The 17,363-nt window shown below is 40.1% G+C and overlaps 1 protein-coding gene across 6 annotated transcripts in view; it reads left to right on the plus strand.

Annotated features, from left to right (window-relative positions):
• The first annotated feature begins 984 nt into the window (after positions 1 to 984).
• The window catches only part of ZNF451 (zinc finger protein 451), an 88,933-nt gene continuing 72,554 nt past the window's right edge, over positions 985 to 17,363 (plus strand). For 2 of the 6 annotated variants that reach the window (XM_072734742.1, XM_072734746.1), the window contains exons 1-3: positions 985 to 1,137; positions 1,682 to 1,765; positions 11,472 to 11,552. In XM_072734742.1, coding sequence (XP_072590843.1) covers positions 1,117 to 1,137; positions 1,682 to 1,765; positions 11,472 to 11,552 — 186 coding nt within the window. In that variant the 5' untranslated portion in view covers positions 985 to 1,116. Of the gene's footprint in view, positions 1,138 to 1,681; positions 1,766 to 11,471; positions 11,553 to 13,019; positions 16,014 to 17,363 lie in introns of those variants that run through there. The other 4 variants (XR_011996670.1, XR_011996673.1, XM_072734761.1 and 1 more) reach the window with 4 other exon arrangements.

The following is a 17,363-nucleotide window of genomic DNA, read 5'->3' on the forward strand; positions in this document are numbered from 1 at the left end:
AAATGCAGGAAATACCAAATATTAAGAATAATTACCATAGACACAAATACTCAGATGGTAGATTTTGCATATAGACAGGCAAAAACAGGCATCTAAGATTTAAAAGGATTTTCTGCCTGGAAAGGTACTTTTAAAAATTGTGTGAAAAAAAAAAAAAGCCTTTTTTTTTTTTTGTAAGACACCAAAGTGAGAAAAACCACACAAGTGAACATGAATGAACTATTTCATAGACCACTTTTTGAGTATGAACACTGAAAAAAGGTAAGCTGTTTTTTTAAGGTAATATCCGAGACTATCCTTAAACAGCACGTTATCACCGCTGGTCTAGAGCTTGGGGATAGTTAGCGAGGCCTCGGGCCGGTCCGCTCTCCCTTGCTTCGTCAGTGTTCTTCAGGCCAACCTGGAAACCGGAGCTGTGGCTCAGAGAACGAAGCTAGGTGAGTAATGCAAGGACACTTTGGATTTCTTTATCACAAAATTCAACTAAGCCTCCACATTCTGAGCCCACTGCAAAAAAGTCTGAAAAGGATGATCAGAATTTAGTCCCCATCATCCACCTTTGCGACTAAAACTGACACCCGTGAGCTTTGCTTCGACACCCACACATCATCGAATTCCAAAACCTCCTCCACCCACACCCTCGTTCCTGCCCTTCCCTATAAAACAGAACCTAGCCCGCCCACAGCTCTGCAAAGCTGCAGCTGACGTCAGCGTGGCCAGACGCATGCGCCATACTTCGGAGTCCTTTTCCGCTCTTTTCCACCGAAGCCAAGACAGTCTCAGGAGCGACGAGAACTACAACTCCCAGCTTCCCGCGCGGCGCGAGGGAGGCGGGCCCAGACTGCGCCACAGAGGCTCGGGGGTGGAGCGGGCCACAGCAGGCCGCTCCGCCTTTTGACGCGGTTTCGCACCTCTTTCCGCCCGCGGCCTCGGCGGCGTCGGCGGCGTCGGCGCTCACGCAGGGGCGGGTCACGGCGGCGCGAAGCGGTGCTGGGCGGGAAGGCAAGTCGTGGCGGCGGCGGCGGCGGCGGCGGGCGCAGCAGCGACAGCGACGGCGGCGGCGGCGGCGGCGGGGCCCGCAGGAGCGGCGGTGCTGTCAGTTAGGCCGTCGGAGAAATGGGAGACCCGGGGTCGGAGGTGAGTGGTCGGGCGTCGGGCCGCGGCATGGCGAGCCGAGCCGGCAAGGGCTTTGTGTTTGGCGGAGTGTGAGGCCTGGTGCGCGGCGGCAGCCCCGCGGCGGGGCGAGAGCCTCGGCGGCCCGGGCCGAGCCCAGCGGGCGGGCCCGGTGCGGGTGTGAAGGAGGACCCGGCGGCAACAATGGCCGCCTGGCGGCCCCCGGCTCCCTGCGCCGGCCCCGGAGCTCCCCGTGGCAGCTGCTCCGGCCGCGAGAGCGACATTTTGAGACAGGCTCGCCCCTGGGCGGGGAGCGTGCATCCCTCCTCCTCGAGGAGACGGGGGGATGCGCGGGGGCTGGTGAGTGGTTGTCGGCGGCGTCCGCTGCCTGTGGCTCCACGTCTGCAGAGGCATCACCCGCCTCCATCGGCTCTGCGTGCGCTTGGCTCCACTCGCTTTCCTCGAGAGCTTGCTGTTAGAGCGCTCCCCGTTTTCGTTCCTTCGGGGACAGTCTCTCCCTCCGAGGCTGTGGCTGAATAGCTGAGCATGTTCTGGCTTGTTTTTATAGATGATAGAATCTGCCCCTCCAGCTGGGCCCGAGGCATCTGAGGCAACGACGGATGAAAACGAAGATGACATTCAGTTTGTTAGCGTAAGTAGCAACGATGTTCGGGTTTTCCTCGGAATCCCGAGACCCTGCGTGGTAAGCCCGTTATGTGAGGATACCTCACCTGCGCGTTCTCCATTGAGCCGCCGGGTATGAAGGTCTGGTAGGTGCACCAGACACTTGGGGGCTTGGCGTAGGGTTAGGACATTGACCAGAGGAGGTCTCTGAGCACCTGCACTGGACACCGCAAAGACTGTTCGAAAAAACATGCCTCGCATTTAATCATGCTTCTTGTGCCTTCTTAGCGCCATTTTATGCTTAATCTGCGCGAAGTTCTGGTCTCTCAAGAGTGTCCTCTAAGAGATGACCTGCAGGTTAGAGGGAAGGGGCCGCTAACAGATGAGGAAGCAGGTAGAAAACAAGAAGGGTTGCAGGAACTCAAAATCTGAGCGTTCTCTAGTTTCATGACATGAAGGCAAATAGCTTGAAGACTTCACCAAGCTCTGAGATCATCATGTTACATCATAGTGCAAGAGTAGATATTCATAATGAAGATCTCTGCATCACCAGGAACACACAGTTTTCATAGTTTCTTCCCTGGGACAGTGGTCTATAAGCATTAGTAGGTGTAAATGTGCAGGTTCCTGGGGCTCACTCCACACCTGTGGAATCAGAATTTGAAGGCAGGACCCAGGAATCTTCACTTTGGAACAAATAAAAGGACATATGACTCTCTGAACCATGCTTTTGTAAAGCCTTGATTTGGGGGAAAGGGGGCCCTGATGTATTTTGGGATGGTCTTCACCCCAAACTGTAAAATTTTGCGAAGACTCTATTTAAGTGGTATCTTAGTTAGCTAAAAACTTCTCCAAAGCAGTGATTAGTTGAAGTTTGCTGTTAAACGTGTATAGTTTTTCTTTAATAGATTGTCAGATGTGTATTTGTTTTTATTGATTTGGGGCATTTTGTAAAGCTGGTTATTAGATGATATCCTCTACATACCCCAGTATTAGGGCTACTGTGGTGATCCATTGTTACGTTGTGTTTAATGGGTTTATTTAGGAGTCTTTAACAGATTTTTTTTTTTTTGTCCTCACCATTGCCAGTGCATATTGTGTTTTGTCCTTTTTTTAATTCCAATGTAGTTAACATACACTGTTAAATTAGCTTCAGGTGTTCTCTGTCCTCATTTTAAACTTAACAAGGGTTTTGGGGATGGGAGTGAATTGAATTGTGTCCTGCCCCTTCATGTGAACTAAAGTATGTTGGTAATGGATTTCCATGCTTCTTAGGACAAATATTTCAGGTTGTTTCTGAATATTGATATATTTGGAGAATATTTATCTTGATATTTTGTTCAAATAAAGGAGTGACATACTTTATAGACTATGGGCCTTGCTTTGAGAATCACAAATGGAATTAATAAAAAGGTTTTAAAACATTTTTTTTTGGTACTTGTGGAATGAAAAATTATATAACTTACGATTAACAAGCTTAAGGTATTAAGCTGAAGTTGAAAATATTCAATAATTTTTAAATCTTAATTTAAATTTTAAATTTAGAGAATATATCTTTGCATGAAGAATAAAAAATATGCAATCAATCTATTGTATATTCATTCACTTTGATTCAATCTTATACTTATCCCTAGGGGTTGATGAATAAAGGTTCAAAGTTCTGATAGTGCCAAATGGAGAATTATATGTAATAAGTGCAATTACAATACGAAAAGAAACCAATTAAAAACATTTCTTCTGGGGATCCCTGGGTGGCGCAGTGGTTTAGCGCCTGCCTTTGGCCCAGGGCGTGATCCTGGAGACCCCGGATCGAATCCCACGTCGGGCTCCCAGTGCATGGAGCCTGCTTCTCCCTCTGCCTATGTCTCTGCCTCTCTCTCTCTCTCTCTCTGTGTGACTATCATAAATAAATAAAAAAAAAATTAAAAAAATTTCTTCTGTATTTTTAGTGATAACACTTAAATGATAATAAATGATATCTTTATTCTATTTTAAAATAAATTCCAAGACAGAGCCTTCTACTTCTCTTTGTAAACTAATCTTATATTTGATTCCTTCAGGTAATACTTATCCAGTCAAAATAACAAATTGTTCTCTGCTTAAGATTTCTTCAGATACAAAAACGGCATTATGGTGTCACTTCTTGATTTACTCTTTGAATTTCTTAGTTCACTCTCATTAATTTTCTCAACTTTAATCCACATGGTGGCATAGCAGTCTTTTTGTGGTTTGCAAAATAAAGAGTCTAGAACCAAACAGAATGCTGAAGGAAAGGAATGATAAGGATGTGGAGGTGCAAAAATTAGTTCTTTCGTTTAAATTTTGTTGATGGGCAGCCCTGGTGGTGCAGCGGTTTAGTGTGGCCTGCAGCCTGGGGTGTGATCCTGGAGACCCGGGATCAAGTCCCACGTCAGGCTTCCTGTATGGAGCCGGCTTCTCCTTCTGCCTGTGTCTCTGCCCCTCTCTCCCTGTCTCTATGAATAAATAAAATCTTAAAAAAAAATTTTTTTTTTGTTGAAATGTACATACAGAGAACTGGACTATTTATAAGTGTACTGTTTGATTTTGCAGTCAGTGCCTGTATGATCTCAAATGACAGTATTGCCATAAAAACTTTAAAGATTTTGCTCTCATTTTTTGTTTAGTTTAGAAATAGAAGTGTGACTTCACCTGCTCTCCCCCCACCCCACTATTGGAAAGGAAAAGCCTTTGAAACCTATCAAAACTTTCATAAGCTAAGATGGCAGAAAGTGAAAAGCAATTAATTTATATTGCTTTTATAATTTATATTATAAAATTCAGATTAATGTATATTATTAAAGCAATTAATTTTTTAGCATTTCCAAAACAAAAAAATATTAATAGTAGTGTATTAAAAGGGGGCTTTTTTGATACCTTAGGACACATCTTGATAATAGATGAATAAAATAAAGTAAGGTACAGATGCTTTCAGACAATTCAAAGCTATGGCAGTGAGATGATGAGTTTAAATTCCCAGGGAAAGATCTTGGCAGTGCTGTTGTTGCTACTTTGGGTCCATGCTGCTTCTATAATGGCTTGCAGCAAAAGAAACACTGTACAGTAGCTTGGCTTTTTATCTTTTTTTTAATAAGCAAAAATTCTCTTCAGGTTTTCTCCAGTTAGTGAAAATGAGTACTAATGTAGGTCTTTTGTTAAAGTAGTGTTAACACAAGCTTTCAAAGAGTGAGAGTACCATGATGCCTTATTTGGCCACCATCTTTCTGTCTGTCTTTGCAGATATTTTAATTTACTTCCAGAAAACTAGTTTAGCTAAGAACTGATGACATTTTCGCAATGCTACTTTAGATATAAAGATATAAAAACTGCTGACGTAACCTACTGTAGTTTCGGTAATAGCACATGAGACAGAGACTTCAGCCAAGATTTTGGTATAATGTGAAATCATTGAATGTGTAGAAATAGTGAAGAAGATCAAGGTGTAATTTTCTAAGTAACTTCCAAAGCACATAGGTCAAGTGATAATACTTTAACTGTAGTAGAAAGGGGTCATGGGCAAAAATATCAGGTTATCTTTTGGCTGCATGACTTTGGCCTATAATTAGATGAGTAAATAAATACAAATTATGTTGGAGTTTGTGATATGCAAAGTCATTAAGTAAATACTCTGGAACTACAAAGATTAACTGGAAATATGTTCTACCTGTAAGTATCTGTATTTCAGTGTGGAAGATAAGATGGGTGATGAGAACTGTGTAAATAGTTCTAGTGGAAAGTAGTTGTTTTATAAAAAGTACATGGTGCTATTAAAAGAAGGCAGACTTTTTTGCATAGGTAACTTTCAGTATTTGTATTTAAAAGAGAATTATGAGGGATACCTGGGTGGTTCAGTGGTTGAGCGATCTGCCTTTGACTGAGATTGTGATCCTGGGGTCCTGGGATTGAGTCCCACATCAGGGTCCTTGCAAGTAGCCTGCTTCTCCCTTTGCCTATGTCTCTGCCTCTCTCTGTGTGTCTCTAATGAATAAATAAAATCTTTTAAAAAATAAAAGAAATGAAAGAATTTTGAAAAAAGAAAAGGCATCAAGGGGCGCCTCGGTGGCTCAGTTGGTTAAGTGTCTGCCATTGGGACAGGTCATGATCCCAGGGTCTTGGGATCCAGCCTGCTTCTCCCTTTCCTTCTGCCTTCCTCTCACCCTACTTGTGTTCACTCTCTCTGTCAAGTAAATATAAAAATCCTAAAAAAAAAAAAAAGGGCATCAAAATGGGAAAGCAGAGAGGATTATATGTAGTTCTGGAGGATAAAAATTTTTAGGTAGGAGGGGAAAGGATGGGCCAGATAGTGTAGATTTCGAATTATGCACTAAATTTAGACTTAAAGTAGGCATTTGGGAACTATTTGAAATTTTTGCTGGACAAGACTGCAGAAATAAACTATATCCCTAACTTCTCTATATGGAAATGTATCCCCAAAGCACATGCATCATTTAAAGTTTTAGATTAGATTTGTGCATCTATGCTCAAATCCATATTCGTTTTAGACTGGAGTAAGCTACATTTCTTTTAGACCATAACTTTTTATTTTCTACTTAAACTTGACCCTTGAGCAACACGAGTTTGAACTGTTGTGTCCACTTGTATACAGATACTGTAAATATTTTCCTTATGATTTCCTTAGTATTTTGTTTAGCTTTATTATAAGAATACAGTATGCACTACATCCAGTGTACAAAATAGTGTTAACTATTAATGTTATTGGTAAGTCTTCTAGTCAATAGTAGGCTTTTAGTAGTTCCATTTTTGGGGAGTCAAAAGTTATATGTAGATTTTCAGTTCTGTGTGGTGGGAGGGAAGGTCAGCACCTGTAATCCTCATGTTCTTCAAAGATCAACAGAAGTAGGTAATTGGTGTCTGGCTTTGTATGAGAATAATTTTTCTGATAACCGGAATGAAAGCTTTTTGTGTCATTAAAAAAATTTTTTTTAAACTTAGACTATTAATTCAGCTGTGTTCCTTTTTTTTTTTTTTTTTTAAGATTTTATTTATTCATAAGAGATATACAGAGAGAGAGGCCAAGACACAGGTAGAGGGAGAAGCAGGCTCCATGAAGAGAGCCTGACGTGGGACTTGATCCCCGGTCTCCAGGATCATGCCCTGGTCTGAAGGCAGGTGCTAAACCGCTGAGCCACCCAGGCGTCCCTCAGCTGTGTTCCTACACTATTTTGCTTTTATCAGTGCTCCTGGCTCTAATTGTGTGGCCTTGGGGAGTAGAATCCTTTGATTTTGTTATGTACAAAAGGGATGTGAATGATGATTTACTGATTGGTGGATGGAGCAAATTCAAATAAAATACCTTTGATTGGAGGACTACATTGATTTATACCTGTTAAGAACATAAGCAGTCATTATAAACATTTTAAGAAATCATGTTTCTTGGGATGCCTGGGTAGCTCAGTGGTTGAGCATCTGCCTTTGGCTCAGGGTGTGATCCCGGGGTCCCAGAATCTTGTCCCATATCAGGTTCCTTGCGTGGAACCTGCTTCTCCTCTCTCTCTCTCTCTCTGCCTCTCTCTGTGTCTCTCATGAAAAAGTAAATCTTTAAAAAAAATTTATGTTTCTTGATATTTATATAATACGCATTTTGGGTTTTTTTTTTTTTTTTTTTTTTTTTTTTGCGTAGTGGTATGAGTTATTCAGAGTTGGCGACAATAGCAGGAAGTCTTTTTTTCTCTTATTGAAGGAATACAAAGTATCTTAAAAACGTAGGTAATAAGGCATTGACTTAAAAATAGTGTGTAAGGGGGCACGTGAGTGGCTCAGTGGGTTGTGTCTGCCTTTGGCTCAGGTCATGAACCCTGGGGTCCTGACATTTAGCCCTGCGTTGGACTCCCTGCTTAGTGGAGAGTCTGCGTCTCTCTCTTCCTCTGCTGTTCTCCCTGCTCTTTCTCTCTCTCTCTCTAATAAATCAATAAAATCTTTAAAAAATAAAACCAAGAGTGTATTAAGAGTGCCTGGCTGGTTCAGTCAGTAGAGCATGCAACTCTTGATCTTGAGGTTGTGAATTTGAGCCCCACAGTGGATGTAGGGATTACTTAAAAATAAAGTCTTAAAAAAAATAGTAGTATGTATGCTTTGAACGTAACCTCAGAATTAGAATGACGACACAGGCAGTTATATATTTAGAGAACCAGGTGTACTTTATTTAGTTTTGTCATTTGTTAAATAATAATTCACTATTTTACCTTGTAAAGTAATTGAGGATTAAATGAAATAATGCATATGAAGTCTTCAGCACAATGCCTGTGTAGGCTCAATGACCTATGTTACTGATTAGTAGTAAAATAAATGGAATACTAAAATGTTTTGATTCTTTAAGTTCATTATGGTGGAATTTTTTTCAATATCCAGTGTGAAAATTAGCTAAAGTGTAGAGTGTTTGCTTATAAATATTTTCCTTTGGGATACTTATCTTTTTTTTTTTTTTTTAATTCAGCCTCTGCCTCTTTGGTGGTATCAAATAGGTATCATCTTCTACCACTCTCACTTAAAACCTCACAATTATTTGTGGAGTGATTGAATAAGTACTTTAAAGGACTTGCTTTTTCTCATTTTGGATTTTTTTTTATTCCTTTGATTAGTGTGAATCATATGAAGTTACTGTTCTTCGGCAGTTCAGAAACGGTTAGATGTTAATCTAATGGTTCTCGCCTCAGTAGTAAATTTCTTTCTTTTCTTTCTTTTCTTTTCTTTTCCTTCCTTCCTTCCTTCCTTCCTTCCTTCCTTCCTTCCTTCCTTCCTTAAGATTTGTTTATTCATTCAGAGAGAGAGAGAGGCAAAGACACAGGCAGAGGGAGAAGCAGGCTCCATGCAGGAAGCTGGACGTGAGACTTGATCCCGGGTCTCGAGGATCACCCTGGGCTGCAGGCGGGCTAGACTGCTGCGCCACTGGGGCTGCCCTCAGTAGTAAATTTCTAATAATCTTCTCTCATCATTCCCTTCTCCTGTCCTTTCTTTTCTGCAACTATTTTTAAATCCCATCTGTGACCATTTTCCTTATTTTCCTGATTTTTTGGTTTTGAAGTGTCTTGGTTTTTTTTTTTCCTCCATTCTACTTTTTGTTTTGTACTGTTACCGTCTTTCTTTTTTGTTACCCTCTTTCATCTCCCTTTTTTTCCTACCTGTTTATGGAAGCTCTGTCCACCCCTACCTCTGTATATTTCTGATTACCTGGAGACTTTCTTGGTGTGCTGTTTCTATGGACATGTAATAACAATAATGTACATTTCTTGAAGAGCTGAAACGGTGATTATATGAACAGGAGAAGCTATCATATTTTTATTTCTTCTTTTTTGGGTTGCACGATTGATACTGACATAGCAGTCGTAGATTTTAGTCTTAAGGTAGAAGATTCATCTCTGTGGACTGTAATTGGAGAATATTCTGTCCCTCTTTTCCTCTTTTTTAAACTTCCATTTTTACAGCTCCAGCAAAAATCTTAATTATTACATGATCTCCACCCAGGTTCTGCTCTCTGGTTTTATCTTAGTGGCTAGATAAGACCTATTTGAAAGGATAGCAGTTTACTGCCTGGGGAGAAGTTGTAGCCTAAGGGAGAGGAAACAAGTTACTTTGAGACTGGATGCCTCTTCTCAGGAAGAAGATCTTTAACTAGATCTTAGCTTCTGTCAAGCTTTTTCTTTTTTTTAAGTCTCCCCACTTTAGTCTTTCCAACTGATCATATCACTGGTTTGCCAGCAGTCAGCTTTCTGCACCCTAAGAAATCTTTCCCTCAGCTGAATTCGCCTCCAGTGTCTCTTATTCTTGTACTCAACATACTAGATTTTTAAAAATAATACTCTTTACTCATGGCCTTTACTGCCTTTTTCTTTTCAAGATTTTATTTTTAGGTAATCTCTACGCACAATGTGGAGCCTGAACTTACAACACCAAGATAAAGTTGCATGCTCTGCCAATTGAGGCAGCCAGGTGCCCCTACTGCTTCATTTTCTACTTAATATTTTAGAGCCTGGCTTCTTTATGCTCACTACTTTCTTGAAGTAGCTCTCAGGCATTTAAAAAATCTTGTCAAATTCAGTGACAGTTTTTTTGGTTGTCAGCATTTTGGGCCACATTTAGCATTGACAACCTTTTTTTTTTTTTTTTTTTTTAAGATTTTATTTATTTGAGAGGGAGAGAGCAGAGTAAGAGAGAACACGAGCAGAAGGGGCAGAGAGAGAGAGAGAGAGAGAGAGAGAGAGAGAAGCAAGCTCCCCACCCAGCGGGGAGCCCAACCTGGGGCTTAGTCCCAGGACCCCAGGATAATGATCTGAGCTGAAGGCAAATGCTTAACCGACTGAGCCACCCAGGTACCCCTAGCATTGACAACTTTTTGTTGAGATTTTCTCTAACTTCTTTGAATTTATGCATTCCTGACTCTTCTTCCCTAGCCCCTGATTACCTACTTAGCAGTTCTTTCTGAGCCCTAAAATTCCAGCATTTCCTTGAGAACCTCCTTAAATCTCCTCTTTGCTTTCTTTGTTGGCTCTATCACAGTTTCAGTCTGTCTTTTAGGGGAACAACTCCCAAATCTGTATGTCTTAACTGTGTTCATATATCCAGATTATAGCCCTACATCTCCAGCTGTCTACCAGTTACCTTTGTGTACCACTGGTACATCAACCTGTTATGTCTAAAAGAATGTTAGCTTCCTGTTTCTGTATTCCAGATTTATACTAATGGCATTAGTATCCTTCTAGTTGCTCAAGCTTGAAACTTTAAGGATTTTTTTGATTCCTTGTTATTATTGGGGTTTTGTTTTGTTTGGGGGGGACGTTTTTTTATAGCCAATCTTTTTTTTTTTTTTTCATTATACCCATGTATTCTCTTGTAGGTGTACCACAATATTCTCTTTACCTTTATTTTAGTTTTGCATTATTGGACTGATTAATTATCCTGCCTTCCCCACTTTCCATACTTGTCTGTATGATTAGTCTATTTAAAGCACAGCTCTCATGTTTTTCCTATCTTTGTGTTTATTGATTCCCTTTTGCCTATCAAATAAAATCTAGGCATTTAGGCCTAACGTTCAAGGCCTGGTCTGTGATGCAGTCAGTATGGTTGGAAACAGGATGAAGAATCAGATTTGATATTTGACTATAGGCGTGGGACATAAAGCTGAGCTGTTAGTCAAAGAACTGCATATTTTTGAGATTGGTTATCAGATAATTAATACTCATCCCACCTAAAATTCCTGTAGCACTCTTCCTTTATTAATACTCATTTCCTCAAAGAATCAATATTGTCCTAATAACTCTACCGAGGTTTTGGTTTTTTTTTTTTTTTTTTTAAGATTTTATTTATTTGAGGGAGAGAGAGCATAAGCAGGGAAGAAGAGCAGAGTGCAAGGCAGACTCCCCGCTGAGCAGGGAGCCCAATGCAGGACTTGATCCGAGGACTCTGGGATCCGAGGACTCTGGGATCAAGACCTGAGTCAAAGGCAGATGCTTAACTGACGAGCCATCTAGGTGCCCTCTACTAAGGTTTAAACTCTTTCTTTTAGACTTTATCATTCTTATTTATGTACTCTGAATATTTTTCCCTATGTTTGTTCTGATTATTTTCTGTCACCCCAGAGGCTTCCTCTTTAGAGGAATTGGTGCCAGTCCAAACCAAAAAAAAAAAAAAGATTGTTTTAAATGACTAGCTTAGTTTGAATAACTGTACATGACTTGTTAATTTGTTCAATTGTTTCATAGGAAGGACCATTAAGACCTGTTCTTGAATACATTGATCTGGTCAGCAGTGATGATGAAGAGCCTAGCACATCTCGTAGTGATGTAAGTACATTATATTTGATTTGCATTTCTTTCACCTCTGTCATGTAAAAGGCATTGCCTAAAGAGAGTTGTCAAGTCAGTGGTGGCTGTATTAGGAGCTGTAGTACTTTAGAGAATGGCTCATTTCTGTAGAATGAGCCACAAAAGGTGTCCCGTGAGTCCTTGGCCCAGAATATCTCCTACTCCCAATTTTGTTTCTTTACTTTCAGTGAGGATGTGAAAGGATAACATGACACAGGAAAATTCTAAACCTTGAAGATGGTATCTGATAGAAGAAAAATGGAATAAAAACTGCAAGCTTTTTGGCTCCTTGTGCCCTTCTCCTTTCCTGTCTCTCCTCAGGTGCCATGTATAACTGAATCCTTTTCTTCCAGAACCATGTGGCCACAGAATGTTTATCTTGGAAGAAAGGATATGTGAAGATCCTTTAGAAAATGGAATGTGGAAAAGGGTTATAGGTGGCATAGTACTTTAGTCATCACTCCTTTTAACCTCGTCTATCCCTCACATAGAGTTTTTTTTTCCTCTTAACTGGCTTGGTTGTGGCTTTGACCCTTAAACTGATATTTCCCTTATTCTGAAAATCAAACTAGCTGAGCCCTTTGTAGCAGTCTTGTCTTTGATTTGTCTTAGCTCAAATGTCTATTACTGGGTTGTTTTCTTGATGGGTTAGATAACTCTTGGCTCTTGTTCAAGATGGCCAGAAAACTTTCTCCTTGACACAGGGGATTGAGACTTGGACTTGGAATAAGTATGCCTAGGTTTTAGTCTGAACTTTCACTCCTTATTAATTCTGTGACTTTGAATAAATTAAGCAGCTTTTAACTTTATCAAATACCTACCTCACAGGGTTGTTGTGAGGACAAAATGAGTTAACAAATACATATGTAAGCTCCTTGGAAACTACAAACCATGAAGTAGGTCTATGCAACTGGGAAGTTTTGTTATTCATGGAGAGTGAATAGGAGAGCATTTTTAAAGGGGCTTAAAAAAGACTCTGTAATAGGGACTTTTAGAAATATTTTCTGTTCTCAGTGGAACTTTCCCCGAAGTTCTCTGTGCCATTTTTTAGCTTCTACTTGTTGACTTACATAAATTGAATGGGATTTTTTAAAAAAGATTGTTAATCACTGGTAGTCTCACCACCTCTTCTTATCCTAGCATGAGACCAAGCAGCAGGCCAGGATGGCACCCCTTGAGCTGGTCTTGTTTTCACTCTTTTTTTCATAAACAGAGTGCCACATTAATGGCCATAGTTGGTATTGGGTTTTTGGGGTAGTGAAGCTTATGGATTTGACTTCTGTGATCCCCTTGCTGATCTGTAGTGGATTGCATCTTTCGTTGTTATTATAATAATTTTAAAAATTGAGTTCTACTTACTGGACATGCATCTCTGCACTTGAAAGTTAACATATTAAAAGCATTTTTTTTTCTTCCTTGGTTTTCTTGTTCATGTGGATAACCCAGAGAATGCCTGAGTCTAAGGTGCCATCCTCTGAGAATCATCGCCCAGAAATGTGCTCTAGCTGCAGTGTTCCTCTTCCCATTGGAGACAGCAGCTCCTCCTCTGGGAGTTGCACCAGCAGTCCACAGAGGATAGTTTCTCAACCTTCTTCTGTTGAGAACCCATTGGAGAACCAGAAAAATGATCAAAATAATTCAGATATTAAGATCTCTGAGACAGAGACCCTTAAACCATCACAAAATTATCAGACTTTGCCTTCATCTCCAGTTCTGGTCCCCCAAGAATCTTTGGCCTCTTCAGAGGTCAAGGAGGATTTACCTATAGAGTCTTCTTCAGCTTCACAGCATGGACAGGATGCCATCCTTTATCTTCAGACACAAGTGGCTGAGATGTCCCGAGTGATACGTGATCTGCAGTCTAGGAGCTGTTTTAGATTTCATCATTCTAGGCCAAGTGAGAACTCCTCAGTGCCGTGGGACATCTCCACCTCCAAGGATGAAAATTTATCCACAGTTGATGAAGAAGCTGACTGCAAATCTCCCTCAGCTGATGACAAAGGGCAGCCAACTGACCCCAGTCAGTCTAGTTTCACAGGTCTTTTAAAAAGAATGGAACAGAGAGGTGTTATAAAGAGAGTAACATTACAGTCTGAAGCAGAATCGTGTGAAGGAAAACCTGATTATGTGACCTCTAAGAAACGTTTGGTTCCTCCGTTGCATCCGCTTCTGAGAATTGCCACTACTGAGGTTTTTAAAGACCCTGCTGATTGCCATCCTTCCTCCTTCATGGGGCACAGGGTATATCCTGTGGCCAAGGATACCTCTCCTTTCCAACCAAATCCACCAGCTGAGGGCCCTATTGTAGAAGCATTAGAGCACAGCAAAAGAGGAAGCACAACATCTCCTCTAGATTCTACCTCAAAAGAAATGGAGGTCATGGGTTGTAGATTTTACCATGCCGCTTCCATTGCAGCCCGAGCTGCTAGCTACATGGCCTATATGACTCAATATCAGCGTAAACTCTGGGAAGATATGGAGGATCTGGTTCATGACCCAGAGTTTGATCGTGGAAAAGCAAGATGTATAATATCTGATGGTATGGATGCAGGCCTTTGGCAGCTTTGTACTACTAGGGATATAATGGATTCCGTAGTCAGAGTTATGGCAATGGCAATAGACTACAGAAGACAAGCCTGGCTCCGACTTACATCTCTCACTAAGAAAACCCAGGAAAAGATCTCACACTTGCCCTTTGATGGTACTTCCCTTTTTGGGCAAGATGTGAATGCTGTTGTTGCAGAAGAAAACAGTATTAAAGAAAATGACTATAGAGACCACAACAAATACTATAACCAACATCGATACTTTTACAGTCATGATCAGAAAGCACATTATCACAATAGAGGATATTCCAAAGGAGATTGGTACAAACCTCGAAATCATCCCTATAGATACAGAAAAAAGGGAGAATCTCCAGAACGCCACGGGTACAAGAATTAATAACCTGTTTGCGTTCACCAGTATAGTCCTCCAAGAGCCTAACTATTTTACTTGCTACTTCCACTCAAAACAGGATCTGCAGGTAGGAGGTCACCTCAGAAACTGATGCATGTCTGGAATTATCACAACTAACATTTAAATTCTAGACTTTTCAAAGAAGTTATAATAAAGAGACTCATGTTTTATTGGCCATGTGAGCAATAGAGACTTTCATCTAAGTAGGTTTGGACAAAGGTTTACCCATTATTTCTGGTCCGAAATAAGTTCAGAGGATGGTACTCAGGAATCTGAATCCTCTTGTGATTAAAGAAAAATATAAAGATTTATTCCTCAGGAAAATCTTACTGGTAAACTGAGGACTAGTAGATTTGGGGTCTGGAAATAACCTACTATTAGATCTTTGTTTACTAATACCAGAGGCAGATCCTTCGTTTTTAGGTCATCAGTGCTTCCTTGTTCAGGCTTCAGCTTGTCAGATCTTCACAAAATGACAAATCTGTTGTACTCTGTTTATGTCAGGATGATCAACTCAGCAAGAGTCCATACTACTCTCAAGCTCTCTGAGACTTCAGAATCAACCATGAAGCTGTGTGCCAAGAACTGGAATACAAATCAAATTTTGCTAAAACCAGTTTGCTTCCAGTGGGATGGCTAGATGTTATAGGTCTACTGTGGAGATACCAGCTGGAAAAAGACTTTCCTACCTATAACATCTCTAGAAATTTTCATGATAACTATCTTTATCAAGACTGATGACTACCTTGTCATTACCACTCAGAGCTACATGTGAGAGAATTCTTTGTTATCATCACATCTAAGTCTTTTTCTTATCAAGCTCTCATAATAAGAAGCTGTGAGACCCAGTCATGGTGTTCTTTCAGGATATTCTGGGCCTTTTATCAAGATGACCTTCTTAAACAAACCTACCTTCTAAACAGTTAACTTTTTTGAGCTTGATAATGCATCACTCTAAACACAAAAAAGATATGTACATTAATGCCCTGGATATAAAGGATGTTATACCATCCAGGCATGCAAATCTGAACTCTTACAAGAGAATTCCAAACATGCCTGACAATCTGGTCCTCATAAAATAAAGAGGAGTGCCATCAAACTAGATGATACTGAGAATCTTTAAGTGTTAAACTGTGAATGTCATAAAGAGAACATCTCACACAGCTCTGTTTCAGGATATCTTTAAATGATATCCACTAGAAATTTCTTTAAAAAGTCTGAAATCAAGACTTCAATGACATGTTCTTGGTTTATTGGTCCCTTAATCTAGTCAGACTCTATCACAAGAGATGACTTACCTTTTTGCTCCCAGTTGGTTCCATTAATAGTTCTTCACAATTCTGGAACTGGCAGCAGATACCTCAATTGTATATCCCACAGTATCTTTTTAATCTCAAGGCAGTGGCTGTACAGTATACCAGCCCTTAGATCCTCGTTTTTGTAGTGTGACTTCAGAAATGGAGAAAGTGTCAAGTTTGAGAGGTCTGAATACATCATGTAGTATTTGCTTGGCAGCCAAAAAAAAAATTTTTTTTATCAACAGACTTAAAATTTTGTAACTTGGTTTGTCAAACATCTGCGTTTTTTTCATCTGCTTGATCAAAATATTTTGGTCTACCGTTAGTGGAATATAACACACTGTTTTAGAATTCATGTGGTTTCTATCTCTTGCCATAGTTCTTGTACAGTGGTAATTGATGTTTTCCCTAGTCCCCTACTTTTTGATAGCTGAAACTCTTCTCCCTCCATTGTAACTATATTTAGCACCCTTTTTACTACTTTTCTTCCTGTTTGTGCTAGAAATTGAAGACGCAAAGACCCCTACTTAGAAGAAGCTATTTTATTTTGTCAGATAATTTCAGAGTACTGCAGTGGTCCTATGTGTAGATTAAAGCATAAACAACAGTCCTGATAGAGGAAATCATCTTGCCAATTTGGTCAAGTTATACCTAGAGTTAATACTTACCTTTTATTTTTGTATATTTCCACAGTATTATACTTCTCCTTTTTTTAGGTCCATGCCAGTGCTGTAGAAACTCTTTCAAATTGAACTCTAGAAGAGCATTAATGAACTACCTGAAAAGAAACAAGGGCCTAAAAATATTATAGAAGGATTTTTATAGTTTACAATACATATCACATCAGTCACGCAGACTCATGTGCCCTTGATGTGGCACTGTAGTTACTTTTAGGAAAGGACTAGTCACAGGTGAACTTAATTGGAGAGGGACCTTGGAATTCTCCTATATGGCTGCACAAAGCCGTTCCTAGTTAGCTAAGGCTACTTTAGACTGCTCCCACTTTTCCATTTCTTCCCTTTCCTTCCTGAATTAGATACTGGGTTACAAATGTGAGATTTTTGAGGTACTCTTATTTTCCAAAATTCAAACCAAAATAAATGATGCTTGAAGATGTAATTCTCTGAAACTGCTTTGGCACTTCCACTTAACAGCTCCTCCTTTTAAACTTTTTATTTTTAGTTGTCAGGAAAATGAAAACATAAAGTTCACCACCTTAACTATTTTAAAGTGTACAGTCACTAGTGTTTTTTATATTTACATTGTGTAACTCCTCTAAAATATTTATAAAACAATGTTTGCTATTCCCTTCATCTTGTGTTATTTATGTTGCTCAGTAATAAATATTGCTTTACCACTCTAATTGATAAGCTCAAGCATCTCCTGAGAATTTTCTAAAAGTGGAAAGATACTGAATTATCAAATTGTTGATCAAGTAGTAGGTAACTTCTGAAAGGAACCTGACAGTTGAGTGGGGACTGTCAGAATGTAGTAGAATGGGAACAGCTTTTAGCTGTAGCCAGTGTCTTGATCG

Source organism: Vulpes vulpes, chromosome 1, assembly GCF_048418805.1.
Source record: "Vulpes vulpes isolate BD-2025 chromosome 1, VulVul3, whole genome shotgun sequence".
In the NCBI taxonomy this organism is placed as follows: Eukaryota; Metazoa; Chordata; class Mammalia; order Carnivora; family Canidae; genus Vulpes; species Vulpes vulpes.